The 27,980-nt window shown below is 43.5% G+C and overlaps 2 protein-coding genes and 1 long non-coding RNA gene across 9 annotated transcripts in view; 2 read left to right on the top strand and 1 right to left on the bottom strand.

Annotated features, from left to right (window-relative positions):
• ETFA (electron transfer flavoprotein subunit alpha) overlaps positions 1–1,672 on the top strand; it is a 45,933-nt gene extending 44,261 nt beyond the window's left edge. For both annotated transcript variants that reach the window (XM_048867904.1, XM_048867905.2), the window contains exon 12: positions 1,407–1,672. In XM_048867904.1, coding sequence (XP_048723861.1) covers positions 1,407–1,445 — 39 coding nt within the window. In that variant the 3' untranslated portion in view covers positions 1,446–1,672. The remainder of the gene's footprint in view (positions 1–1,406) is intronic.
• An 865-nt stretch (positions 1,673–2,537) lies between these two features.
• On the top strand, positions 2,538–27,953 carry LOC142073373 (uncharacterized). The gene is made up of 5 exons (XR_012670207.1): positions 2,538–3,901; positions 17,857–18,654; positions 25,785–25,919; positions 26,723–26,848; positions 27,671–27,953. It is a non-coding gene; the product is annotated as an uncharacterized LOC142073373 (long non-coding RNA).
• TMEM266 (transmembrane protein 266) overlaps positions 17,400–27,980 on the bottom strand; it is a 193,240-nt gene continuing 182,659 nt past the window's right edge. For all 6 annotated transcript variants that reach the window (XM_075132987.1, XM_075132988.1, XM_075132986.1 and 3 more), the window contains 2 exons: positions 19,744–19,806; positions 17,400–18,652 (listed from right to left, as the gene is read on the bottom strand). In XM_075132987.1, the coding sequence (XP_074989088.1) occupies positions 18,042–18,652; positions 19,744–19,806 (674 nt within the window). In that variant the 3' untranslated portion in view covers positions 17,400–18,041. The remainder of the gene's footprint in view (positions 18,653–19,743; positions 19,807–27,980) is intronic.

Genomic DNA, 27,980 nt, shown 5'->3' on the forward strand with positions numbered 1-27,980 from the left:
TTCCTGAACTAATGCCTGCTGGCTCGGCAGTAAACATGGGCCTTTTAATAAGCTGGAGACAAAGTGACATTCGGAAGAAACAACATGTAGACAATTTCCTTAATAAATTTTGTACGAACACATTATTTCCACCTAATGGAAATGTAGCTCTCTTAAATAATTGAGAGGCTATATTCATCAGTGGTGAGTTCAGCTGGGATCTTTGTGAGCTGGGGCAACCTGCAGCCCCTTAAAAGAAAAGGTAATTGATATTTTACACAAGTGACTAGGATAGGTTTTCAGGTGTATTCTATAGATTAATCTACCAACTCTTTACATGCATAACTGCTCTTCCTAGTGCTAGTCAGAATTACAGTGCAGCATGGCTGTGTTATGTGGCAGAACCAGAGCAAGTGCCAAGGCTTTGGCACTGACTCACTTTAAAAGGATTGTTTAATGCTAGTTAAATCAGCTTTTCAATTTCCTTTTTTATTACTTAGTAACTAATTTTTTGAAGCTTGACTAGTAGATGCATTTTACCTTAAACTATTTTTTTGGCCATGGTGATTTACTGCCTATCACTTTCTCATCTCTTCAGAATTAAATTTTGCTGAAAATTAGAGGAACTAAACCAGTTTTCCAAGTAAATCATAGAAATGTACTGTAATGTCCTAAAGTGATTTTGATATTCCTCCTTGGGCTGGAACTAGAAATTTTGGGAACAGGACCTTTAACTATTATTGTAAGGATCTTCAAATACTGAAGGCTCTGTATGGTTCTAATTCCACTGACTTCACTGGGGGGGAAAAATGGTAGCTGTGACCTACTACTTATGTATCTAATGAAGCTTTACAGCAATGATAAAGATGCTTCTCCTAATATCAACACTACTGCATCTTGATTCTTCTGTTGAAAAAATCACTCCATTTAAATATTGAACAGGTGAACTGTAGAACTGTTCAGTACGCAGACATTACAGAATACCTCCAAGTGGTTATTGTATTGATTGAGATTAGAATCTGACCTTCAGTTGGGTTGAGCCCCATGGCTGAGTTCAGTGTGAAAACTTTTTTTTTAATATAAAGACAAGCGAAATCTAAACAAGAGTTCATTAGGCTGTAATTCAAGAAGTGAGGGCTTGGCATATAAAATCATTTCTTGGTATTGTCTGTGTCATATGAACTTTAAACATAGGATTTCAGAACCTTTCTTCCCAGTCCTAGCAAACCTTTTCATAGAATATTAGGGTTGGAAGAGACCTCATGAGGTCATCTAGTCCAATCCCCTGCTCAAAGCAGGACCAACACCAAATATATCATCCCAGCCAGGGTTTTGTCAAGCCGGGCCTCAAAAACCTCTAAGGATGGAGATTTTACCACCTTCCTTTGAAATTTGTACATACTTACTGTATCTGTTTAAATTTGCAGGTAGTTCCTGAGCTGACTGAAGCATTAAAGAAAAAGTGAAAGCACTCTTCAAATTTGAAGGGAAAGAAAAAAAAATCTGTGTGCAATGCCCTTGAGTTGCTGGTTTCGGGCAGATTTTGAAACAATGAAAAACTGTACAAATTGTCTAAATTCTAACCCTGAATATCTTGTGTACTACACTCATTTACCTTTTCAGCTAATGTTGGATTGCAAACAATTTTGATTTTTTTTCCAATTCTGTAATAAAACATACACTATAAAATCTAGCAGCTGGCAGAACTGGATTTGTGGTGGGGACAAAGATTATCCCTCTTTTCCAGAAACTTGCATTTGAGCTATATATTAGCTCAACACAGCCTCATGTCTCTTTTTGGCAAGATCACTAATAACAAGATTATTTGAACAAGAACGTTTAGCCTTTCAAAAACTTTATTCCAGATCCTCCAAATGTAGAGTGAAGAACTTCCTTCTGCTATATCTAGCCTTCATGCTCAATGCTGTAGGATCTAAAACCAGAATTTCAGCTTTAACCCTTCATGATTTTGGCTTAAGTTTTTAGCAGCAGTTTCCTTCTGCCTTGTAATTTATTTTATACTGACATGTGAGTACATAATTACTACTTTGAGTCTCTATATTATGTTTTTAAATAAAACCCAGTGCTTTTCTACTGAGTGAAGTTTTGATCCAAGAGCTTTTACCAGTCGTGTCAATTCATAGACTATCAGGGTTGGAAGGGACCTCAGGAGGTCATCTAGTCCAACCCCCTGCTCAAAGCAGGACCAATCCCCAATTAAATCATCCCAGCCAGGGCTTTGTCAAGCCTGACCTTAAAAACTTCTAAGGAAGGAGATTCCACCACCTCCCTAGGTAACGCATTCCAGTGTTTCACCACCCTCCTAGTGAAAAAGTTTTTCCTAATATCCAACCTAAACCTCCCCCACTGCAACTTGAGACCATTACTCCTTGTCCTGTCCTCTTCTACCACTGAGAATAGTCTAGAACCATCCTCTCTGGAACCACCTCTCAGGTAGTTGAAAGCAGCTATCAAATCCCCCCTCATTCTTCTCTTCTGCAGACTAAACAATCCCAGTTCCCTCAGCCTCTCCTCATAAGTCATGTGTTCCAGACCCCTAATCATTTTTGTTGCCCTTCGCTGGACTCTCTCCAATTTATCCACATCCTTCTTGTAGTGTGGGGCCCAAAACTGGACACAGTACTCCAGATGAGGCCTCACCAACGTCGAATAGAGGGGGACGATCACGTCCCTCGATCTGCTTGCTATGCCCCTACTTATACATCCCAAAATGCCATTGGCCTTCTTGGCAACAAGGGCACGCTGCTGACTCTCATCCAGCTTCTCGTCCACTGTCACCCCTAGGTCCTTTTCCGCAGGACTGCTGCCTAGCCATTCGGTCCCTAGTCTGTAGCTGTGCATTGGGTTCTTCCGTCCTAATTATTATGACATCCCCACAGTATTTATTATGCAAAGCAAAACTCCTTGAAAGAGTTTTATATTCTTTCTGGAACAACTATTTTGCTTTAAAAAGAAAACGTCTGTAGCTGCTGGACTACACTGTGGGCTTAAATTACTAACTTTTTAAGAACTGCCATCGGAAGGATGGGCTTGAAAGCCTTCAGAAATCAAAATTATTTTAGTCACTGTGTGTATCTTAAAGGAGCTTTTACAAAGCTCAATTTTGGGTGGTATTATAGAATTGTTTAATATGCCAACAACAGAGACCTATTCTGTTTAACTGTGGATGAATTACTTGGGCTGCTATACATGCTATTATCTCCAACATATAGCACTATAAGTGGCAAACACTATATTGCAGATTTGTTAGTGAAGTTCTTTTACATAAAGTGTATATGCTACAAGTGACAAGCATGTGTGTAGTTATGCTTTGCCCAAACACTGACCCCTGCAGGAAACTAATATGCATTTGAACAATTAGCTATTTCTAGACAATTTAATGTCCATTCTAAACATTGTTTTGATTTAACAAATCACTATTAATGTTTAGAAGTGACAGTTAAAGAATCTTAACCTTATTTACAAAACTTAGACAAATTTAACTAGTCAGAGGAAACAGTAGCTAATACTCATTTACTGCTTTTCTTAATAGTGCATCTAGCAATAGGCTGTGGGTCACAGAAGTCCAATGGGGCTCCCTGGAAATATACTTTAAAATGTCCTTATCTCTTGATTCTTTTCTAGCAAGTCTCAGTTTTATATGGTCTTCCAGTTTTAATTTACTTTGATATTCTGTTCTGCTTTCTTGTGATCACTGTGTTAATGACAATCTAGCAAAGTTGGTGCGTATCGTTTTCATACCCAGAGAGAGAATAACTGCTCCATCAAAACCAGAAACTTCAGACAGCCTGTCTGAGAGTGTTAAGAAGATAAAGAAACCACTGTGCAGAAAGAGAGGAGAGTCAACAGAAAGCTATGGATGAATTGCTAAGCAATGAATGCTATGGAATTCTTAACTATTGTAAGTGGTGTGAACAGTGAAGCTACATCTGACTCTAATAAATGATTCAAGTGACTGGGAGTTCTGAGAAATATTCTATTGTAAGATAGGTACAGGGAATATAGAGGAGGTCTCGGTGCTAACAATCATTTATGCAACAAAGTGCTATATAGTTCCCCTAATATAATGCCCCTTCTGTTATGAGTGTCAGCAAACTTAGCTTCCTAGGACATCAACTGAGAATTCAAGACTATCACAGACTAACTTTTTTCTGCAAAAGGGCACTTGGTGAAGGTAAAGAAGAGCTTAACTATTATCCTCAACCCTTATACCTGCAGAAGCCTCTCCATATGTACAGCTTGGCATAGCCTCCTAGTAAAATTCTCTGTTATTGAGCGCTGCTAAATAAGGTATTGTTAATTTCTGGCTTCTGTCCCCTCATGGGAGGAAAAGGGCATTCTTAGCTGGGCATTAATGGCAAGACAGGTTGTCAAGGTTCCTTCCCCACTCTGAACTCTAGGGTACAGATGTGGGGACCTGCATGAAAACCTCCTAAGCTTACTTTTGCCAGCTTAGGTTAAAACTTCCCCAAGGTACAAACTACTTTACCCTTTGCCCTGGGCCTTTCGCTGCCACCACCAAATGTTTAACCGGTTACTGGGAAAGAGTTGTTTGGAAATGTCTTTCCCCCACAAAATCCTCCCAACCCTTGCACCCCACTTCCTGGGGAAGGTTTGGTAAAAATCCTCACCAATTTGCATAGGTGACCACAGACCCAGACCCTTGGATCTTAAGAACAATGAAAAAGCATTCAGTTTCTGAAAAGAAGAATTTTAATAGAAGTAAAAATAATCACCTCTGTAAAATCAGGATGGTAAATACCGTACAGGGTAATTAGATTCAAAACAGAGAGAATCCCTCTAGGCAAAACCTTAAGACACAAAGACAGGAATATCTATTCCTTTCAGCACAGCTTTTCCTCAGCCATTTAAAGAAATCATAATCTAACACATCTCTAGCTAGATTACTTATTAAGTTCTAAGACTCCATTCCTGTTCTGTCCCCAGCAAAAACATCACACAGACAGACCAAGACCCTTTGTTTCTCCCTCCCCCCAGCTTTTGAAAATATCTTGTCTCTTCATTGGTCATTTTGATCAGGTGCCAGTGAGGTTGTCTTAACCCTTTACAGGTGAAAGGGTTTTTCCTCTGGCCAGGAGGGATTTTAAAGGTGTTTACCCTTCCCTTTATATTTATGACACAGATCATGAATGAGTGGTGCTGCTAAATCAAAGGCTGACTCTATGTACTGATGGCCCAAGGCCTGTGTGGCTGGAACCAGATTTCCTAGATACAAGCCTGTGGGTCTCTGAATGTCCCCTGAGGAAAGTGAGTTTAAAAAAAAAAAAAAAAGGGAGGGGGGTGGAATCTGCACTTAATGTAACAGAATGTGGTCACTGGAGCTCAAAGTCACAGACAATTCACTAGGTGTTAACTAACAGCCTGACTATACAATAGGCTACGGCTTGCCATACAGATACCACCTCCAAATGGCTCTGGAAAAGACAGCTACCATGGCAAAGGCTTTCTTGGAAATAATGGGTTAGCTCTACAGAAGTTGCACTAGTTACTAAGGAAACTTACACCATTCTTACTAATTAATGGCTTACTTTTCAATCACAAAATACAAATTTATCTGAAGAGCCTTAAACACACAGGGCAAAAACTCCTTAATAAATAGCTAATGCTTTGGCCCTAACTTCTATATAATAAAAGTGAAATCAGACAGCTACACATCAGTGGTAACCCAGCACAAGATATTGCAGAGTTTTCCTCCATCTTCCTGCTGTACCACTGTCTCCAGACAGCCCTTTCCAGATTTTCTTCCTCCCTAGTTACTGATCCTAGAAGTTGTGCCAGGGTGGATTTGCTTTCCCAGCTGCTTAGAAAAAGGCTGCGTACACAGTAACAGTTTGGCTACTTAAATAATCTGGTTATGTAAATGTACAAGTCATCAGTGAAATGTTATTTGGCAAGTTACAGCTCAACCACAGTCCATGTTTAACTTTGCAAGCCAGGCCAGCTTCTTAACAGTGCAGTGTGCTCTGAAGCATTGCTGACCAGGGTAATAGTCCAAGTCGAATCAGAGCTGTAAGTTCTTTAAATGTAGTCAACATTCTATCATGATTTCCAACCAATGGGTCTTAGCAAAAGTCCCTGCAAGTGTATTTTTTGTAGTAGTAACTTAAAGTGACAAATCCTTTAGGAGCAATTTGTGCTAGAAGGTGTAGCAGAGTGATGTTTAACAAGATCTAACAGAAACCACACCAGCCCCTAAATACAGACAAGTGTACAGAGCTGGACTGTGGGGACACAGACACCGAGTTTGCATCAAGATATTTGGAGGATGAGTATTCCTCATGGACCTAGACTATGGCCAGTCTTGGCTATTGGGTTTAAAGCTAGTGGCAGTGACAAAATGGCTGACACACCAAGCGTGGGGGTCACTGAAGCAGTTGAGCGTGAGGCAAACATGTGATACAAGCAGTTAGCTTTTTCCAGTAATAGTTGATGGTGCTGGCAAGAGCAGAGAAAGTTAGAGAGTGTGTCTGAGGCATGGACAGGGGGAAGTGGGGGAGGTGGAAAAAAAAGAGTGAGAAGAGGATAAAGTTGCAAAGCCTACCATGGGCTCAACAGATGCTCATGAGAATAAGGTGGAGGAGGGCATGCAATAACCTGGAGCCCTTCAATGGTAGAAAAGAGTCACTAGGAACTAGTGTGAACTAGGAACACATGGCTGTTAGCAGCATAGGCCCAGTGAGAGCCTATAAGAAAGGAGCTAGGCAGTACAGGGCATCACAACATGGGCCTCTTCTGAAGGCAAAGGTGGCTATGAGGGCATTTGTGAAGAAAAAGGGCCAGATTGGAGAGGGCTGGATATTAATGAGTCAAATCACAACAAAGCACAATGGGCAAGGCAGGTACACTCAAAATCGTTCCCCTACCCCTAGTCTCCTGCCTACAGTCCTCGCCCAAACATGGGAATTTAGGTAGGGTGAATGGAGAACTAGATGCTGGCCAGATCTTGCATAGGAACATTCCTCTTACCAAAAGTGCCATGGACTTGTTACTCATCAGGAAGGGGTCAGGCTGTTGGTATTATATTTCGTTCAGTGGATAACACCTCTAGTCACATAAACTGGGGTGTAAGTCAGAGCTGGTGTCTTAAAGGAATTACAACCCACAGCCAGGACCCCACCACTATGCTGGGCTGCATCTAGGGTTTCGTCAGAAGACGCCCATGTCAGTACTGGCTAGGCATGAGGGTACTTAGGTTAGACATTTTTGAGAGCTGGCAGACTCCAAAGCAATCTTCACATTTACTGCAATCTTTACTGCACTGTTTGTTACTACCTCCTGTTTGTACTTTTCCATTCAGCTAGCACTGTGGGAAGGGGATCTAGGGCTTTTTACTTCTCCACGACCACTTCAAGCCAGTCATTACCCTGTGGTGGCTGTTTGACATTGGCAGGCCAGGCCCCAGAGGAGAGGCAGCTATGGTATTGCGACAGGCACCCTTGGCGATAGCTGTATCAGAAAACCGAATGGGAAAGGAGGCTGAACTACCCTCTCTCTCACCCCTGGGCTCTGCTTGCTCTAGAGTGCATCTCTCTGACCCGTCCTGGCACTTCAAAGGACAGCACTCAATTCAGTCCCAACGTTGCCTACGATTCACAGGCATTTGGTGCCCCCTGCATTGTACAGCTGAAAAATCATTACAGAAAGTTATTTACGATAAAGGGGTGAATCCCACAGCATATCACGTTTCTTGCATTGATGACTATTTTGTGTCCAGCACATTGGGTCCCATATCTGGGCACTGGCAGGGGGAGAGGCCTGTGGCTAATGTGAAATCCATGCAAAAAAACATTCAAAAGGGGGTTGCCGGGGGGGTGGGGAAGGGAGGAGATCCTTCTGCTTCATTTCCCCCATGCCCAGAGTGATCAGACAGATTGCGTACAGGGTGGGAACACAGTGCTACTGCATGAAGCGCTGCCAATCGTCTCTTCCAAGACCAACAATAAATTTCAACAACAGACGTGCAATCAGCTCTGGACCTAATTAGATTAAATATTTGCCAGACGCCAATTCCAAATGTCCCCGCTCCCTGCATTGGAACCTAGGAAGCCAAAACCCATCATTTTACACTGACTGCTTAAAGCCAAAATGGAAAAGTGGGGGCAGAAGGGAAGGAGCCTTGCATCTCAATGGCCTTTGTGGCACTTAAAGCTGCTGCTGCACTGTGCTTCCTTGATGGCATTGTTTTGTCTTAAGCTAGTGCCGCCCTCCAGTCCAATGCAGTTGCTGTTTGTTTTCAGGTCCAGGTGGCTTTCCAAAGAGTTCCATGCCATAGCCGACTTCCATCTACACCGTGTGAAACAATCACTTACTGCAGGATGTGAGGGTGCAGGGGAGAGGCACCAACATACATTTCAGAACAGGAGTGAATGGCAAAAATTCAGCACAGTTGAATTCTCCACCCACTGGCAATATCTAATAGGGGATTTCTAGTGCCTTAGCACCTACATTAATACCCCCTCCTGTGGCAGGGAGGCCTGATGTGCCAGAAAACTTGGAGCAGAGATTTGGTTTCATTACCAGCTGCACTCTGATTAGAGCGTGGGCTGAGAGTGCACAATGTATACGAGCATGGGCCAGTTCTCTTCCTCCTCCAGCTCTTTTTCCATTTCACTTCATTTAAAAAAGATCCTATTTCTGCCTGCTCTCTGCTGCAGCAGTGGCTTCATATGGAGCAGAACTTCAAAACAGAGGCCAGGGTGTATTCTAGACTGGGCTGCTTGACCTTTGTTGTTAAGGTTGCTTGACACTTCCCATTACAAGACCCTGTTTGCAGTTGCTAATAACTTTGGGTTGAAATTTGCCAAGCTAGGTGCCTACTTCAGGCTGAATAATAATTTTTTTTATTTCAGCCATAATGGTTCCCCTGTTTCTGAGAAGGTGGGCAGGGAACAATACATTGTTTTGCCCGCCTTAGTGGCAAATAAAAACTCTCCCCCCCCTCCTGTCCTGTGCTTTGAAGCAGGGACTTGAAATTTGGTGGTGGTGGGGAGGGAGGGCAGGCGGTGGCCTTTGTGTCAGGCCTTGTATTTGGCCAGAGGGTGCCTTTTGCCATGAAAATCTGCCCAACGTAGCCAAGTTTAAAATAAACTGCAACTTTGATTTTAGCAGAGAATATCTCCACAGAGTCTATCCTCACTAGCACACTCAAGCCTCTCACGTTTTTTAGTGCGGAGTCTGACCAGTCTGACTTTCGTCACGTATGCTCCAGCCCAGGGTGACAAGGGCGAAGCCTGATGTTTGCTGTAATTGCTGCTCTGGGCTGGGGTGAGGCCAGGCAACGGACCAGTGAGCCAGGAGTTCGGCTCTCCTGTGCTCTCAGTGACTCCTGCTGTCAGCCAGGCAGCGTGGAAGAGGAAGCCACCTAACTTGAATGCCGAATATACAAAAGCTGAAGTGCGAGGAGGGAAAAGCAGAACAGTGGGAGCCTGGTGACACTGGATCTGGAGGCGGGTGAGACTGTGATTGGGAGTTGGGAAGGGGAGATTGGTACTGGCTCAGCAAGGAGACTGGACCTAGGGAGAGAGTGGGAGACCAGGACTGGGAGCCAGATAGTTGTGGGGGATGGGGGAGATCTGTGGGGAGGAAAGCCAGTGAGATTGGATGAGGAGCTTTTGGGGGATGGGGAGGAGGCTTTGCCCTGGCTGGCCAAGGAGACTGGGACTAGGAAACAGTGGGGGAGAGGGGAGAACAGCGGCAGTAGGGAGGGGGGAGAGATCTGACAAGGAGCTGGCGTATGGGGGTGGAGAGCTGGGACTGGCTGTGCAAAGAGCCTGGGATGAGAAGCCAGGGAGATGGTGGGGGAGAGACTGAGACTGGATGAGGAGCCTTGGGATGGAGGTGCAGGCTGGGATCCAGCCTGGGGGCAGTGGGGATCTGGGACTGGCACTGGCTGGGCAAGGAGACTGGGTGCAAAGAGTTGGGGTGGGAGGGAAAACTGGGGGGTGGCTGGACCAAGAGTTTGGGACTGGATGTGGAAGGGAATGAGAGTTGGGGGAGGAGAAGCCTAGGGAGGGAGACAAAGACTGCCTAAGAAGACTGGATGAGGAGCATAGGGTGGAGAATAGAGTGAGCTGGGACAAGTCAAAAGGGACCAGGCTGCGGGAAATGGGCAGGAGAGTCTGTGTCCACCAGAACACATTTCCCTCCAAAGCCTGGGATGGCATCCAAGATTCCCAAGTCTCATCCTTCCTCTGCTCTCAGCACACAGACTACGGCGATTCCAGAGGTTGTATTATTCAGTTACATACTAGTTACTCTGTAGTACAATTCACACAAGGACTGGGAATTGCATGCACAGATCTAATACCAGAGCGTTATTCCCCAACCCTTCCCTCACCCCAGCAGTGGGACAGAAGCACTAGCTCAGTATGAAAGGAGAGAGGTCATATACCTTTGAAATCTCCATAAAACCTCCCGTTAGATATTGTGAAGAGGCACATGAGTGGAATATGGTGAATGACAGAGAATTACCTTTTAGTTCTTCTCTTCCATAGATCACTGTGCTATTCCATTTGGTAGCTTGTGTCCCAAAGCAAACAGGAATCCATCCTTCCCTCTTTTTAAAGGGTTTCCTTTTTCCCCTCTCCATTTGTCCTAGTTCATTTTGTTAGAGGAACTGGTACTAGGCTGCCTGGGAAAGGAGCAGGAGCAGTCTCTTTCTATTCACCAAGGGAGCTGAGCTGCAAACAGCCACTTCCTGCAAACCACAGTCTTTGTGCAGAGGCAAATCCAGCTGGAATTAATTGAGTCACAGGTGTACTATTAGCAGCTATCAGGAAAGAAGCTGCCTGAGCAGTGACAAAGCTGGCTCAGGCTTTGGGAGTCTTGAAGGGAGAAGAGGCACAAGTTGCAGTATAAGCTAACGTAACAGTGGCTGGGGCTGTACATTCTTAGCTGCAGCCTGGAGAGATTTTGCTCTTTTGTCATTTTATCTTATTTCCTCTTCTTTTGAAGCTCTGTGTTGTGCATTTGCCTGGCTGAGCCCTTGTTATTAGCCACACTTTACTGCTGGATGTGTTAGCAAAGATGCCAGCCAAAAGCCAAAGGAAACTAGGTACATGCTGTGAGCTCCTGACAGGGATACAAAAGTAGGGCCCTTCAGCTTCTGTACAAAATAATAATGACCATTGGAGACAAGAGGAGATAAATCTGGCCTAACGCATAGAGAAAATACTGATCTGTGTCCCCAGCAGCCACTGGTTTGTCACTTCTGCCTGGCTGGCTCCTGCAATTCTCTTGTCGTTCTGGCTCTTTCCTTGTGCTGAGCCCTAACATTGCCCCCATCCCCCAAGCTCATTTGCCCACTGAGCCCCTCCCCAAAATGTATCCTTTTCTTGTCTGTGACATATACAAAACCTAACAACACTAAAGGCAGATAAAAAGCTAACATCTCTAGGACCAGGCACACCCCCTAGTCTGAGCTAAAACAGCCTGTTCTTTTTGTAACAGCATCCTTTCCCCTTCCCCCCTTCCAACCTGTTTGTGTCACCCATATCTTGTCTTTTGGCCTCTGTGCTCTTTGGGGCAAGGACCATCATTTCCTATACGTTTGGACAGTCCCGAGCACAATGAGGCACTAAATGATAGCACGTTATTTTGGCTCATGTTTGCCTGAGCGTTCAGCTATAAATAGTTCCTGCCACTTCCTTTGCAACCCTGTGCTTGTAACTTGCACTAAGGTAGACATTCCAGGCTCCCAGGATTGATACATGAATCACTGCTAGGGGATCAACTAAGCAGAGAAAGGAAGGACTCACTTACTCCTGGTTAAACACAACATAGAACAAACAGAGTACAGGAAGCTCCACTGATGATGAGCAAAGAACTGCCTGAATACACCTCTGAAAAATTACTTGAACCCCATGTAGCTGGGTTGCCCCAGGGACACTCCCCTCCAGTATTTTCCTTCCAAACAAAATCAACCTCAGTTCTGGGTGGGTGGGAGAATTCCAAACATGGTCTCTGGAAAACAAATCTTTGGTAGGGCTGGCTGGCTAGATGTTTTCAGGGATTGCTCCAATGCCCCTTGTCATCCACGGGACTCGGATCAGGACCAAACTTGCACCCTGAGAGAGGGAGAGCTTGGGTCTGGCCTCCCCTTCAACAGCCTCATACCTTCATGAAGCCACATGACCAGAACATTACACAATGCTGCTTGCTGTTGGAACCACTAGCATTGACGCTGCTCCAGCAAAAATAGGTTTGGGATGTGGATGGACAGATGTCACAGAGGCTGCTGAGTCCTTGCTTTTCCCAATCATTCTCTTCTGCATCTGTGATGCTGTTAATAACAATGTTGATTTGAACTTCAAACTGGCAGCCTCTGCTTAACTCTCCCCCGCCCCCGCACTGGAATCTCAGGGACGTTTCAAGTCATGCCTGAGGTGTCCTGGTAAGGCAGAACGGGCAATCTTGGGCTCTGTCTGCACTGGATGTGGCTCTCACTATTAATCCTCTACTTCTATAAACATTAAATACATTCCAAAAGTCTTAAGATAAAAAGTGCTGGTGTGCTCATGCATTTGAGAAGCCAAACGGAGGTAAAGTAGGGAGGTATTCTGAGAATAACCCTCCTGCTTTACAAATCCTATGGGTAATCTTAGCAACAAACTGGGTACTTGCCTTTATTACCTGCAGTCTGGGAGCTGCAACCAATTCACATAAGGAGGAGCTGATGTTCTGAGAGCTTTCATGTGGTTTGTTGCTGTGAGAAACAGCTCCCTTGGTACCCAGGCATTCCAAGTATCTGTTTCATTTAGTTTCAGACTTGCAAGGCAGTACGATCACATCATTGAGTAGCGGGGGTGGGGTGATCACAAAAATACATATATACTGAAACAACAGTAAGGACATGAATACATTTTTCACCTGCAAATTCTGGCTCCTTACTTGGTCCATAGAATCACTACAATGGATGTGCATTGCAGCGCATAATGTAGAACACATTAGATCATATTCTCTTCTCAGATGTGATCAATATCAAAACACAACTGTGTGATTAACCCCTGGACTGCTCTACAGTGTGATTAGCACACCTCAGGAGCATGATCTCTAATACAGTTACAGCCCAATGACTAGAACTATTAACATTGTTCCTCTGGTTTGTAGACATTGTTACGTGTGATTGCTTTCCCTGGTTGGTATGGGTGTCTTCTATTATTCTGAGGTGGGGGAGCAGCATCCCTTATGTATAATTACATGCAGGGAAAAGGCAGAAGAACTGTGAACTAACTTGACCCCGTTGGGCAGCCGGGATGGGGGTGGGAAATGCGGGGGGATGTCAGCAGAGAATGAGACTCTCCTTGGCTGATCCCAGACAATGAACTTGTCTGTCAGCGAGTAATTTAAAAGCAAAGGATCCAGGTCCTGAGAACAAAATAATTTGACCAAAATGCTTAAAATAAAACAAAATAAATAAAATCCTTTGTGTAACAGGCCAGGTAATATAAGTCCAAATGCAAGAATGAGGAAGATGGTTTCAAGTAACAGCAGCTCTCTTAGGTGACAGAGGGCTTATCATTATAATGAGCTCTCAAGCCAAACGAGTTGAGCTCTTTGGTTTTTTTAATTCAATTTCTGTAGCTCATGAAGATCAACAAACAGCTTTTGTGGCCTAGCTAATTTTCTGACGCGTTAGTTGGTGATGGGCAGATGGGAGACCAGAGAGCTGATGCTGCCTGCCATATTGCCTTAGCAGTTAGGGTGCAAGAAGCAGGGGTTAGAATATTGGAACTTGGAATGCATATTGGAATACTGGAACTTTGAGCTGTCTTTATGATGTGCTTTCTGACTCCCAAAGCCGCCTGCTCTTTAGTTTACACAACAGCCTCTGAGGGATCCTAATAATTGGCAGTGAGGAAAATGGAAGAAATAACCCCAAATGATTTTATTCTGCCCACGCAGGCTGTGATACCGTAATATTTAAATTGAATAAGATCTGAGCAGTGTATGTAAGAATGGGCAGCTATTTTTAGCACTGTACGCTGAACAGATGTTAACCTTAGTGGATACAGCCTTCTACCACCCTGAAGCTGGATTCACTCATTAAATTATGATATTGGAAACTTAAATCTCATCTCTTCTAATTATACCCACATTAAATCAAGATCTGGTGCCAGGTCAGCTAGCTTGTTAGTATCACTTCCCTTCCCCCCATGCTTTCTCCCAGGCTTTTCCCCCTGTGGCATGGCGGAAAATGAGTATAGGTTACTATGAGTAATATGTTTGTCATTGTCATACCACACTTACCTTGCAAGGTATACACTGAACTTCATAAACGTATTTAATGCAGTGGCCGCCACTGTTCCCTCTAATTTTTTCCTCTCATGTGCAGAATGAATTTTGTTATGTGCACCCATATGGAGGTGATGTGTGACAAACCACGTTCATATTGGTGCACATAACTAAATTAATGGGGGTGGGGGGCAAAGGGTTCAGAGTGTGGGAGGAGGCTCAGGGCTGGGGCAGAGGGTTTGGGTGCAGGGGGTGAGGGCTCCGGCTTGAGGTGAGGGCTCTGGGATGGGCTGGGGATGAGGGGTTCAGGGGGGTGGGAGGGGACTCAAGGGCTGGGGCAGAGCATTGGGGTGGGGGTGGAGTGAGGGCTCCAGCTGGGGGGGGGGTGCAGGCAGGCTGCCCTGGGCCTGGGGCCAGAGAACTCCCCCCAGCCCTCTCCCTGCCGACAGCAGCGAGCTCCGGGGGCGGGGCCCCTCCCTCCCCGCTGGCAGTAGCAAGTGAGCTCCCAGAACTGTGGCAGCCCTGCACACCCCAACTTGCTCCCCTCCCCAGTCCCCGTCCACTGCTGCTGCAGCCCTTTATAGCCGGCTGTGTGGCTACACAGCTTAGAGGGCACTTAGGACTGGCTACTTATCTATGTAAATTACAAATACCCACAGCGTGCATGGGTTACAGAAGTGTTTTATATGCACGTTTCGTTGTGTTAACATACTTCACAATTTGATAAAAATGAATTCTTCAGTCCTGATCCTGCAAACACTTACTCACGTGCTTAATTTTACTGCTGTTAGTAACAAATCTCTAGTACTACTCTCAGTAGTAAAGTTAAGCTCATGCATAAGTGTTTGTCTTGGCTTTTTAAAAAATAGTTACACAGCTGTACAGTACCAAATGCCAGCCAGGAACACTGCATGCCTGGAAGGAGTGTTTGACTGGATGCTTTTTAAAAGCTGGGTGTGTCATTGAAAGACAAAATGCTCCCATACAAAGCAAAAAATCCATTGCTGATCTGTGGAAAAAGACTGATCAATGCAAAATTCCCTCCAGTCCCCAAGAAGGAAGTTGGCTTCTCCCAAGCACAGAACTAACGATCCCCTTCAATCTATCAAATTCCACACAGTCATCCAATTTTTGTTTAAAGATATTAGTACTTAACTTTACCACTTCACTTGGAAGCTCATTCCACTCACTCACCACGCTCTCCACAAGACTCAGCAAAATGCAAATGAATAAGCATTTATTGTCCAAATATATAAATGAAGCATCCAGGGTAGAGCTACTTTGAAGGGGAACCTTATGGAAACTCATGTCTCCTTTTTAACTTTCCCTAGGGAAGCAGGTACAAGTTTGGGGAATGGTATGGTGGAGAAGTGTATCCATCTAGCAAATAGTAGGACCATATATGGCTTTTCATTAAAGCCAGACATCACATACTTCAATTAAAAACACAGAAAGTTGCAGTTGGCTAGCTTGCAAGGATCTCTGGCTTAAAACAAAAAAAAGGGAAAGCAGTTGTGCCTTTTCTGTTGGGGAGCTTTTTGACTGACCCCATTTGTGGCCATTTTCAAAGGCACCACCCAGCAGCTCCCACTCAGGTGCCTACAGAGCAGCTGTGCTCTTTTGAAAACCTGGCCCCAGTTGTGAATGATGAGCACTCCTGAAAAACTGGCCTTTACTGCCCACTTAGTCTTATGAGCAGAAACAGTTGTGTTTTGTGAATTCGTTTTCTAGACAGCCATCTAACAGAAGAATAAGGGGGCACTCACTGAAATTAGGGTGCCGCAAATTAAAACTAGAACATGGATATCACTTATAATGCAACCCCATGATGCAAAATATTATGGATGCAAAAGGAAGTTTCCTAAAACTTTATATGATTAAAACCAGCAGCAGCAGTTTTGCTAGCTAGGGAACATAAGCAGATCACCAGCTGAGGTCAGAAAGTCTCCTTCCTCTTCATGGTACAGTAATACACAGTTAAGTGCACTGTGCAGGTTTTACTCCTTCCTTCGAATCACCCAGAACTGGCCACTGATGAAAACAGGCTATTGGACTAATGTACCATTGGTCTGACCTGCTAATGGCAGGTCCTATGTTCTTATCCCAACTGACAGCTGAAATACTTGCAAGTGCTCCAGTCTAGCAAGTAGACCATAAAATGGATAATTTCCTGAGATATTAACCAATCGTTGCCTTTGACAATGTCCAATTTTCACATATGGGCAAGTGTTCTAGGGCCTGACTGTCCTTGACAGTGCATGGGTAACTTCCACTGAAACCCTAGGAGCTGCATATGTGTGTTTGCCAGGACAGTTGGGCCCCTAATACTTCTAAAGGTGGATTTGATCAATACACCTTCCCATAAAACCAGCGCTGTACCTAAAAGGGACAGAAAAGCACATGGATTTTCACTGGATCTGTTCTGTAAATTGTAAACAATTCAACTATAAATAAATAAAAAAAAAACCTCAATGCCTCATGCTCTAAGCTGTACTGTGGTTGCTTTGGGTCATACCACTGGTGCAAATAAGTCTTAAATCTGGCATGCAAATAATAATAAATAATAACAGCTGGCTATGGGAGGATGACCCCACTGCAGGGGGATCTGCCAGTGGCATACAACTGGTGTACTGGTCCTTATGCCAGCCCTCTCCCTGTGGCCTTTAGGCGGTATGCAGCTGGGGAAAAGAGGTCTGGTCTCCATATTGGTTAAGTTACAGCAAGCAGCCTTTTGGCTCTCCTAACTTATCCCTGGGCATGAGCTGAGCACATAGCTGGCCTATCTACCTTGGCATAAACTCCTGTGTTGTACTGTGTACTCCTCAGCCACAGCTGAGGATCTGGGCCAAAGGCATTACACCTGCTGCTAGATACTACTAGGTTAGAGGAGAACCTTAGCATTAACTTTCAAATTGTCTTAAGGAGCTGAACTGTCTTAAAAGTTCTTGTGACGATAAAAAAAAGTTTGTGTCCACTTTCAATAGTCACTGTATATTCAAGTGAGTTCAATGTACTACTTCATTAAACTCAGAGTCAAATGTAAATGAGATTAAAATATTTTCCAAAATGGAAGATTTAAAGCCACAGTAATTATCTCATGAATCTAGCTTACCTACAAATCTGTGAATAAAAACACTGAATGAACATTTATTTGTTCGGTTTTTTTAATTAAAATTGAATTTGCAAAATGTCCATTTTTCACTCGTGTTGACTTGGAAGTGAAAATGATATTTTCTTTTCCAAAATATTGTTTTTAAAGAGCTCATGCTAAAATAAAAACAGATCACACTTTTTCCCTTTAATCTGCATCACCCAAAGTGCTCCTTGAAAAAAGATTTTGGGAAGAACAAAAATAATTGCAGAATTTGTACAAAGGGGTTTACAGCTGTTGTCATGTACAAAGGGACAGTAAGAAATCGTAGAAGGAGAAGTTTACATCTGCATGTACCATACCCTGCTGAAGCTTGACCTGATAGAAGGCTGATCAGAGTTCCATAAAAATTGTTGTTGTATTTTTAAAAAAACCTCACAAAACCAAGATTAAGAATATGTACATCTTTGAGGTCATTGTTTTGTAATATAGAACGTTTTCTCTTCATCCAGGGATTGGCCTGAGGACCTCTGAAGCTAGAAGTGTCATGGATTCATGTTGGCTCTCAGAACTCATGCATTTTATGAATATTCAATTCATTCAAACCACGCAAGGAGCAAGATATCCAGCCAGTGATTGTTCTGAGGGCGCCATTAAAGCTCTAGAATGTCTCGTCCTTTTCTACCACTGTGGAGAACTATGAATCTGGGACCCTATTCATCTTTTGCTCTTTGGATTCCAAAGATTTGTACTTTTCATTGATCACCGAGGCAGTTTGCTGAAGGTGAATAACTGGCTTAATCTGGAGCACATCAAAGCTCTCTTGGTTCTTCTTGTTGTAAATGTTCACTCTATGTTCCAGCTCAGGACTGGCTTTGGTGGACCCTGCTGGACTAGGCAATTTAAGGTTGACTGGATCTAAGCCTTTTTGTGTCAAGCAAGAATCCTCTGACAATGATGATAACAGTTCCTGAACTACTGCATTGCTGACCCTATGCCTTGCAGATTCCATTTGATCATGTTTTGCATTCCCAGCCCTGTCTAAGGGGCAGTATTCAGAGGGTTCCTCCCGGGTGGTACTGCAGTCTGTGGAAGAGCCAAAGGTTTGGCTGCTGTCACTCTGGGCTCTGGTTACAGAGCTGTCTGTAGATCTGGAGGCACTGCCTGATGTGACACTAACAGAAGTTCCATTACTTCCTATCTTTATGGGCACTTCCACTGTGAACAGGTCAGAAGATATGTTGGGGTGGTGCACGTCAATGGCTGTTGTGGTAATGACACAAATACCAGCTTCAGGAACTCCACTGTCTGTAAGTAAAATAATAGAAATGTCTATTGAAAATAGCCTGTCTCTGAAATCTGTGAAGATAGTCTCGACAGCATATTTTCATGTAAAATTGTTTGATAAGTGGAGAGAGCTGATTACATTCATAGAAATATTTTATTTGTATTTTCTGTAGTGCCTAGGAGCCCTAGTAATAAAACAGGACCCCATCGTGCTGGGTGGTGTACAAATACAGAACAAAAAAAGACAGCCCCTACCCCAAAGAGCTTACAGTTTAAAATTTGTGTATCCAAAAAATACTGTATTTGCAAATGTCCCATAATGGAATCTGTGGTCACTCGGACACAGGAAGGTGTATATGGGACTGATATACTCCTGATTATTTTTAAACACATTTGGGAATAAATTTTTTTAAGTGGAACATAAAAATGCCACACAAGCAGTGGTATTTTTGTTAACCAAATTTGCACAGAGTCAAGTGAACTGCTTTGACTATTTGCTTTATTGCATACCTTTTAAAATCCAAACTACTGGGTATTCGTGTATGAAAGCTGTTCAGTGCAGTGCAAAATGATATGTTATGACCCTTTAGTGGCTACAATTCAACACAAAGTAAAAAATCCATTTGAAGTATGATGCAGTGCTTCTGCTCACAAGTCAATGTTGTCTGGCATTGAGTTTTCTTATTCTTCATTCATTCAGTTTAGCCTTTCTAAAAGGTTCCCAGCAAGGGGTTTCTAAAAGGTTCCCAGCAAGTTAACTTCCAGCTGATTTTCTATTCATTTATTTCCTCCCTAGGTTTCTTTTCCATGGCCATTTGAACCACTCTATTGACTGGATAACTTACTCTAGGAAAAATGCACACCTGGATCTTGAAACCATTATGGATGACTTCAGTGGGAGCAAGATCAGGTCCCTTATCCTTTAGAGACTATCACCTTGATATAAACTTTCATGGAAAACATGATAGGTTTAGAGATTGGTTTAATTTCCCAGGCTGATCTACTTAATCGCTCAGTCTTGCTTGTTCTATGTCATTCAGTGCAATACAGCAGTTACACATGTCTGATACTCTGCAATTCAGTTTAAATTTAAATCTTTAAAGAAAACTCACCACTGCTGGGCTCATTGTAATATTGACTGATGTAGTTGTTCATATCATCCTTGACCATGGCCTCTGGAAGAGGAAGAGGGAATGCCATTAGAAAGCCATTTATTTGATTATTTTTTCTAATCCATGTGATTGAAATACCATACTATGCAATACTCTGCTGCATCATTTACCTTAGCCCCATTCATTGTGTCTTTGATGACACACACTGTGAGGTTATAAGCTGCTTTTAGATATGCAATGGTGTCTTTGGAAGCAGTCTCACAACAAGCTTGATCTTGCAGCCCCAACTCGGGCACTAAAGGTAAATGGGACTTTGGCCTGCATAAGGATTTCGGGACCAGTTCCTCACTGAGCACTGTTTAAGTTTCTTTATATGGTAGCAAATGCAAGCCTTCTGATATGAAGAATGGCAACCCCATCATTTAAATGAGACAGACTGGGAAATTTCTCTCAACACAAAGTAGAAGTAATGCCACTCTTTGCAATCCATGGTTATTGATTTAAAGTGACAATAGTGTTCAGTCTGGAGCTTGACTCTCCAGGGATCCTAAGTTGTTTGGATATTTAACTCTGTAGGGTACGCTCCCTGATGTCTGTGTGCTGGTAAGCATCTCCGTACTGAAAAGGCTTACATCTGAAGTCTGCACATATTATATGGCTGTACTGTAATTAATCTGAAAGTGTAAGCTATAAAATTGTGGTTTGCACTACTACAGATTTGCATTCAAGGATCTCAAAGTGCATTACAAACAGCAATAAGCACAGCAGCACAGCACCCTGAGGAATAGCTGCATATTATTATCCCCCATTTATAGACTGCAGAAACCAAGACAAGTTTGCCCAAGGTCACAGAGGCAGCAGCAGGGGCAGAACACATATCTCCTGGCTCCCAAGTCCTGTGTCTTAGTGACAAAAGTCATCCTTCCCTGTAAGATTAAACAAAAAATAAAACCTGTAGGTATTCTACCAAGTCAGATGAAATGAACACCATTAACACAGATTTATTAAGGATAAAAGGAAATATGCTAGGGAATAGTTACTCCTGTGCATTGATATATGGCTGAAAAAAGGAGTCAGCAAAATAAATCCAAGGAATTATGTATTATTAAGGGTGTTTCCTTTTTCTACAGTTTTGTCACATTACTGTTCAGAATGTCTAGACTACAGAGGCCTCATTCATCTAGGGAGCAGCTCTGCTTACTTCAGTGGGGTTACACCATGGATGGATGATGTAGCTTTGGGGCCAACATGCTCGAATTTGGTTGTCTAAAGTTAGGCACCTAAATTTTCATTTAGCCATCTAAATAAATAGCCTCATTTTCACAGAGGCTAGTCACCTGCAGCACCTGAAATGGTAAGCAAACCATGAGCTGTAGCTCACGAAAGCTCATGCTCAAATAAATTGGTTAGTCTCTAAGGTGCCACAAGTACTCCTTTTCTTTTTGCGAATACAGACTAACACGGCTGTTCCTCTGAAACCTGTCATATACTTACTATGACACTGAAATGTAGCCACTTTTGGGGCAGAGGGCAGCACTCAGCTGACAGAACAAAAACAGGGGAAGAGGGTAAATTTTAACCATGGCAACTCCTTACTCCTAGAAAACATGCCAGGGGATTTTTAATGTCCACGCAGAGCAGATAAGACTTGACCCACACACTCATACGATCTGCTTTAAAAGGACAAGTTTGTCTTAATTCTGCTGGCTTCTTTGAGCCTTTTATACCAAGTAGTATAAATATTCTAAATCTGATGTCTGCAGTTACACTACTGAGCAATCTCCTTCCACCTAATTGTTCTTTATAAAGGGGATGATTCGCTATGGTTTTGGAACAGCAGTGGTGCTCTTCTCTTGTGTTGCTTCTCTATTAATGATGACCTCCTGCTTGACCAATCTGCAGCTGTTCCCTTAATCTGTGAATGATCAATACCTCTAGAAGCTTCTCTAGTGTTGGAGATTTGACTTGCAAGTCTTAGCTCTGGCTTAGGGGTATTATTATTTAATTCAACCCCTTTCTCAGTATTCTGGGATGCTAACCAGGTGGTCCTAGGGTTCTCTCTCTTTTACTTGTATTTTTTTTTTAAACCTATCCTGCTGTCACACTCCATTTTGATGATTTTTCATCTTTCTGGAAGTTTCAGTCTGTTTCTGGCCTCTTTTCCCTCACTCTTGATGTTCAGCTTGCTGGCTCTGATACAGAGTTAACTAATAAAAATGCTAACCTGTACCCAGTAAGTTCATATAAACAGAACATGGAATTTAGGTGGGGGAAAGAAACTACACTACGCTACACTGATTCACCTGATAAATCAAAAGAACATGAGACTGTTCCAGAATTTATCTAAACCAATGGAAGTTACACCTCAAAACAGCACAATGCTTGAAATGCTTGGGACATCGAACAACAATCCCAAATGGTAACCATCTTTGGACTCGATCCTGAGCTGGTGTAAATTCACAGCACTCCATGAAGCCAATGGAGTGACGCTGATTTACACCAGCTGAAGATCTGACCCCTTATTCAATGATAAATATTTTCAGAACGAATTAAGGGCCAATCATCAGGGCATGTAAGTTCTCTATTGACTTTGACTGAACTCTGATGACTGACACCAGCAGAGGATCTGGCCATCGGATGTAACAACACATATGAAATCTGCATCTGATTTTAGACTGAAAAATATGTAATGAGAGCACTAACAGAACAACACCAGCTGTACTGTGCATTTTATAGTCACTAAAGAAGTTCTGTTTTCTGTACAGTAGTTGACTGTCAATTGATTTTTTTCCCCACCAAGAATTAATTCTCTTGTAGTAAAACAATGAGAATTTTACAGTAACTGCAAAATATATACATATTTTGTCACGATTTTGAGCAGAACTGAACAATTACCATTATGAACATAATGAGAGCATCCAGTAAGAACTTCAAGCTTAAAAGCAACCTGATCTATCCAATTTGCGGTGTATCATATGCTTTAAAAGCATCCTCTCCTTTTAAGTGTTCTTTTCGATACCATGTTTCAGAAAATCATGCTCATCCCTATGAGCCAGATTTCCCACATCCCCTTGGGTCTCTGTGGTTACAGTCCTGCCTTTTCACAGCACATTGTGGTTTGCAGGTGAAAGAAACAGATGTTTTCCATGGAACACTTTCTCCACACAACAAGACCCAAACCACTAAGCACTCTGTACCTGAAATAGCTGCACTCGTAAGACGGCAATCTAACTTGACACTGAAAGGGAACATGGTTGTTTTCCTGGTTTCACTGGATCTTAAAAGCTTTTTTGGCCCCTGTTGATCTTTAAATGCCTGCAGTCAGAGGTGTGCTTTGTGCTAATGTTTGAGTTTAAAAAGAGGCCTCAGAGTAGCTCAAGGCAATGCTACTGGATTAAGAGTACATTGCATTGGTTTTCAGCTACCAGCTCTTAAAATACACTTCATTTTAATCATTCATAATTTATACTATAAATGCCACAACCTTCACAGCTAGTCTATGTACACTTTATAGATCTAGCATGCATTTTTCAGGTGTATACATAACTTTCTGGGGCGAGCATAAGGGGGTGCAGATATTAGAGCCTTGATCAATTTAAAGATTTCACTAGATTTTCTATGAGTTACAGAAATCTCTTGCGATCCTTGAGCAACATATGACTCTAATTCAGAGCTGATTTAAGAAATATGCTGGAAAGAGAAATTAGATTGTGATAGGTTTAGGGTGACCGGACGTCCTGATAAAATCGGGACTGTCCCGCTATTTAGTTGTTTGTCCTGCGTCCCGACTGATGTACTCTGGCTTTTTTTTTTTTTTTTTGCTTGGGGTGGCAAAAAACCTAGAGCTGGCCCTGGTGGGGGGGTGAGCCTGTGGCTGCCTCCCCATGTGTCCCAATATTTTGTTCTTGTCATCTGGTCACCCTAGATATGTTATAATGAAAAAGGTGACATAATGCCCCCCCCTGAAATAAACAGTTGCTTGTCTGCTTTTGGTTCCATATGTCAAAACTCATATTGGACATCAGAACTCCTTCCAGATTTCATGTATGTGTCAATCTAAGAATTTGTATATCAATCAACATAACATTTATGATGTGTGAATGGACAGTTTTCAAACAAATCAACATAAAATTTGCCATATTGACTTGGATACCACTAGTCCACTTAATCCAGCATCTTGACCTGGGCAGCGGCCAATATCTGTGCCAAAGGAAGTCTCCCATAAGCACTTAGCTAACTGTGCAGTGCTGTACATGGAGGGAAACATTCTTTATCACCACGGCAGATAATCAGCCTATACTGTGGAGTGTGAGATTTGATTGGCTTTATTATCTCCATTTACATTGCTAAAAATGTTAATAGTGAGCATAAAATTAGCCAGCCTTTTAGCTTGTGCATCCTTTGCAATAAAGTACTATGGCAGAGCAACATAAGCATATGTATACCAGGCATGAAGCAAGCATTGGATGATTATATTGAAGCAAACTGGCAATTAACAAACTGGTTTTTAATCATATGGGAATCTCAGTTGCTTTAGAAGCAATAGGTTACAATAAACTCAAGTTATCCCAAGTGGTATTATTCATTGTTAACTTCCATACTGTTGTACTCAAGGATTTTTGAAAAATATTAAAGTTGAAAACTTTTGAATGTTACATGTATATAAAAGAAGCTACCCTGTTCAGTAATGATGGTTCAGTATTGATTGTTCTTCAAGATGTGTCCCCTTATGGGTGCTCCACTGTAGGTGACTCCTGAGCAGTACCCCCCTTGGAGGGCTGGGACTTTGGGGGGTGGGTTAGTCACAGATGAGAGAGCTAAAGATGGCATCCAAGGTGGAGTCCCTGCTGATTGCATAATGTTCTGCAAAGATGTGGACTGATGCCCATGTCGCTGCTCTGCAGATCTCAAATGGGGACATTCTTGAGGAAGGTGATGGAGGAGGAGATGGATCTCGGGGAATGTGTACGGATCGAGGCTGGAGGGATCATGTTACGAATTTGGTAGCACCGTCTGATGCAGTTAGAGATCTACTTGGAGAGTCTTTGGGCTGATATTTCCAAGTCCTTAGATCTTTCTGCCATAGAGAGAAATAGTCTAGGAGACTTCCTGAAGGCCTTTGTCCTATTGAGGTAGAATGCATGGGGTCTCCTGACATCGAGGACATGCAATATGGCTTTCCTATTGTCTCAGTGAGGCTTGAGGAAGGAGGCGGGAAGGTGAATAGACTGATTCATGTGAAACGAGGGGGTCACTTTAGGGATGAACCTTGGATGTGGCCTAAGCTATTACTAGCAGGACAGTGGGGTGGGAGGAGGTATTGTTTCATATTCTCTGTGTATATATAAAGTCTGCTGCAGTTTCCACGGTATGCATCCGATGAAGTGAGCTGTAGCTCACGAAAGCTCATGCTCAAATAAATTGGTTAGTCTCTAAGGTGCCACAAGTACTCCTTTTCTTTTTGCGAATACAGACTAACACGGCTGTTACTCTGAAACTTGTCAGAGAAGAATACTGTGTATGAGTGATGAGCCATCAGAGCTGCTATTTCCCCTATTCTTCTAGCCATGGTAATTGCAACCAGAAAGACCGCTTTCATCAATAGGTATGCTAGTGAACAGGTAGCCAGAGGTTCAAAGGGGGCCTAGTCAGCCCTTTCAACACTAGGTTTAGATCCCACGAGGGGGTAGGAAGTCGAGGTTGAGGGAAGAGGTTTGTTATTCTCTTAAGGAACCTTTCAGTGGTCGGGTGCAATAGTACTGAGTACCCTTCTACAGGTTGGTTAAATGCTGTAATAGCTGCTAGGTGGACCCTGAGAGAGCACAGCAATAACCCCAATTTTTTAAGGGTCAGGGTATATTCCAGAATATGTGGAAGAGTTGCTGATACTGGAGAGATTTGGTGGGACGTGCACCAAATCTGAAACCTGGACCATTTCTGCAGGTACACATTGCGAGCTGCATCAGGTAAGGGTACCAGGCCTGTCTCGGCCCTGTGGGAGCAATCAGAATTATGTGAGTGCCGTTCCTCTTTATCTTCAGCAGGACCTTCAGCAGAAGAGGAAATGGAAGGAAGGAGTAAAGAAGGTCCTTGTCCTATGGGAGGAGGAGGGCATCACCCAGAGAGTGCTGACTGACCCCTGCCCTGGAATAGTATCGTGGACACTTCTTGTTCTGGTAAGTGGCAAACAGATCTGTGGATGATGTTCCCCACTGTGTGAATAAGTTGTGAAGTACTGATGGGTGCATCTCCCACTTGTGGTTGTGCGGGAATGTGTGACTTCGTTTGTCCACTATCATGTTTTGTATGCCCGGAAGGTAAGCCACGGATAAGGTAACATTGTGAGAGATGCACCAGTTATACAATTTCATTGCCTCTGTGCAAAGAGAGGGTGATCTGGCTTCCCCTGATGATTAATATAATACATGCAGGCTATGTTGTCCATTAGGATCTTTATATGTGATCCTTTGTTATCAGCAGGAGGAAATGGGCATAGGTGTTCCGGACCGCTCTCAACTCAAGGAGTTGATATGCAAGGATATCTCCACAGGCAGCCATTTGCTTTGCGCTGTGAGGCTGTTTAAATGCACGCCCCATCATATGAGGGATGCATTGGTGGGAAGGAGCTACAAAGGTGGTGCCTGAAAAAAGGGGATCCCTTTGCATGCATTGGCTGGGTTCTTCCACCAGTCCAGGGAGTTCCTGATCCTGGTGGGCAGTGACAGGGGTTTGACCAGACTGTCCCTGTTCAGTCTGTAAACCGAGCTGAACCACAGCTGTAGGCATCACATGTGACGTCTGGCATGTGGAATCACCGCCATGCTAGCTGCCATATGCCTCAGGGACTGGAGGCAGATTCTGGCTGGCATTTGAGGGCTGCATTGAGCTGTGTCTATAAGCGATATCAGGGATAGAAACCTGTCCTGAGGTAGGAAGATTTTGGCCTGAGCGCATCTAAGTCAGCCCCTATGAATTCCAGGCATTGTACTGGTGTGAGCATCAACCTCTGGGAATTGATCTGTAGGCCTATGAACAAGTGTATTGTGTCCTTGGTGGCTCAAAGAGCTCCCTGAAGCGACCAGGCTCTGAGAAGACAATCGTCCAGGTAAGGGTAGATCATTATCCCTTGTGATTGTATCTGGGTGGCCATCACTGAGAGAACTTTGGAAAATACTCTCGGGGACAAAGAAGGTTCCAAGGGAAGGTCTCTGTATTGGTAATGGTCATGCTGCAGGGTAAATTCGAGGAGAAGTCTGTGAGCCAGTAGTATTGAAATGTGAAAGTAGGCATCTTGTAGGTCGAGGGCCAAAAACCAGTCTCCCTGTTTCAGTGTTGGAATGATCGTTGATAAGGTGACCATCTGGAACTGCTGAGCTTTGACAAACTTGTTGAGAGCTCTGAAGTCCAGGATGGGTCTCCAACCCCACTTCCTTCTGAATATTAGGAAGTAGCGAGAATAGAAGCCTTTGCCTGGTAGATGCTGAGGTATGGGTTTGAAGGCTCCTATCTGCAGGAGGCAACCTATCTCCCGCTGTAGTAGAAGGGTCCCTGAAGAGGGATGGGAAAGGGTGTTGTGGAGGGGGCAGACAGGTGAAGTGGATGGAATAGTAGGATCTGACAATCTCTAGGACCCATCTGTCTGAGGTTATCCGCTCCCAGGCACTGCAGAATGCTGCCAAATGGTCGCCAAATGGGTGCATGGTCACGGATAGCAGTGGGAAGTGGTATCGCGGTGCCTCAACCTGCCCATCAAAAGTGGTGTTTAGGGGCAGGCATTTGGGTCGAGGACTGGGAGCCTGAAGGCTTTCGCTTTGAGAACTTTTCCTTTTTCCTCTGGGGCTCATAGTTCCGTTGTGATGGGAATTAGGACGAATAAGGCCTCTGTTGGTATGGAAGGCAAAAATGTCTCTTTTGCCCTGATGTGTAGATTCCCAGTGACCTAAGAGCGGCCCTAGGATCCTTTGAGTGGAGAGAGGCGTCGGTCTTCTCGGCGAAGAGCTTCACACCCTCAAAGGGGAAGTCCCCCACCATAGGCTGCACCTCCTTCAGGAATCTCGAGAGGTGGAGCAACAACACCCATCTCATTATAACAGCTGTGAAGTGGTTCTGGCAGCTGTGTCGGCAGCATCAAGGGCTGATTGCAAAGATGTTTTTGCTACCGGTTGCCCGTGCTGGATGATGGCCTAGAAGGAATCCTGGGAACTCTCCAGCAGCTTATCAGTAAAGTCGTATCATTT

This window comes from Caretta caretta, chromosome 10, assembly GCF_965140235.1.
Source record: "Caretta caretta isolate rCarCar2 chromosome 10, rCarCar1.hap1, whole genome shotgun sequence".
Classification (NCBI taxonomy): Eukaryota; Metazoa; Chordata; order Testudines; family Cheloniidae; genus Caretta; species Caretta caretta.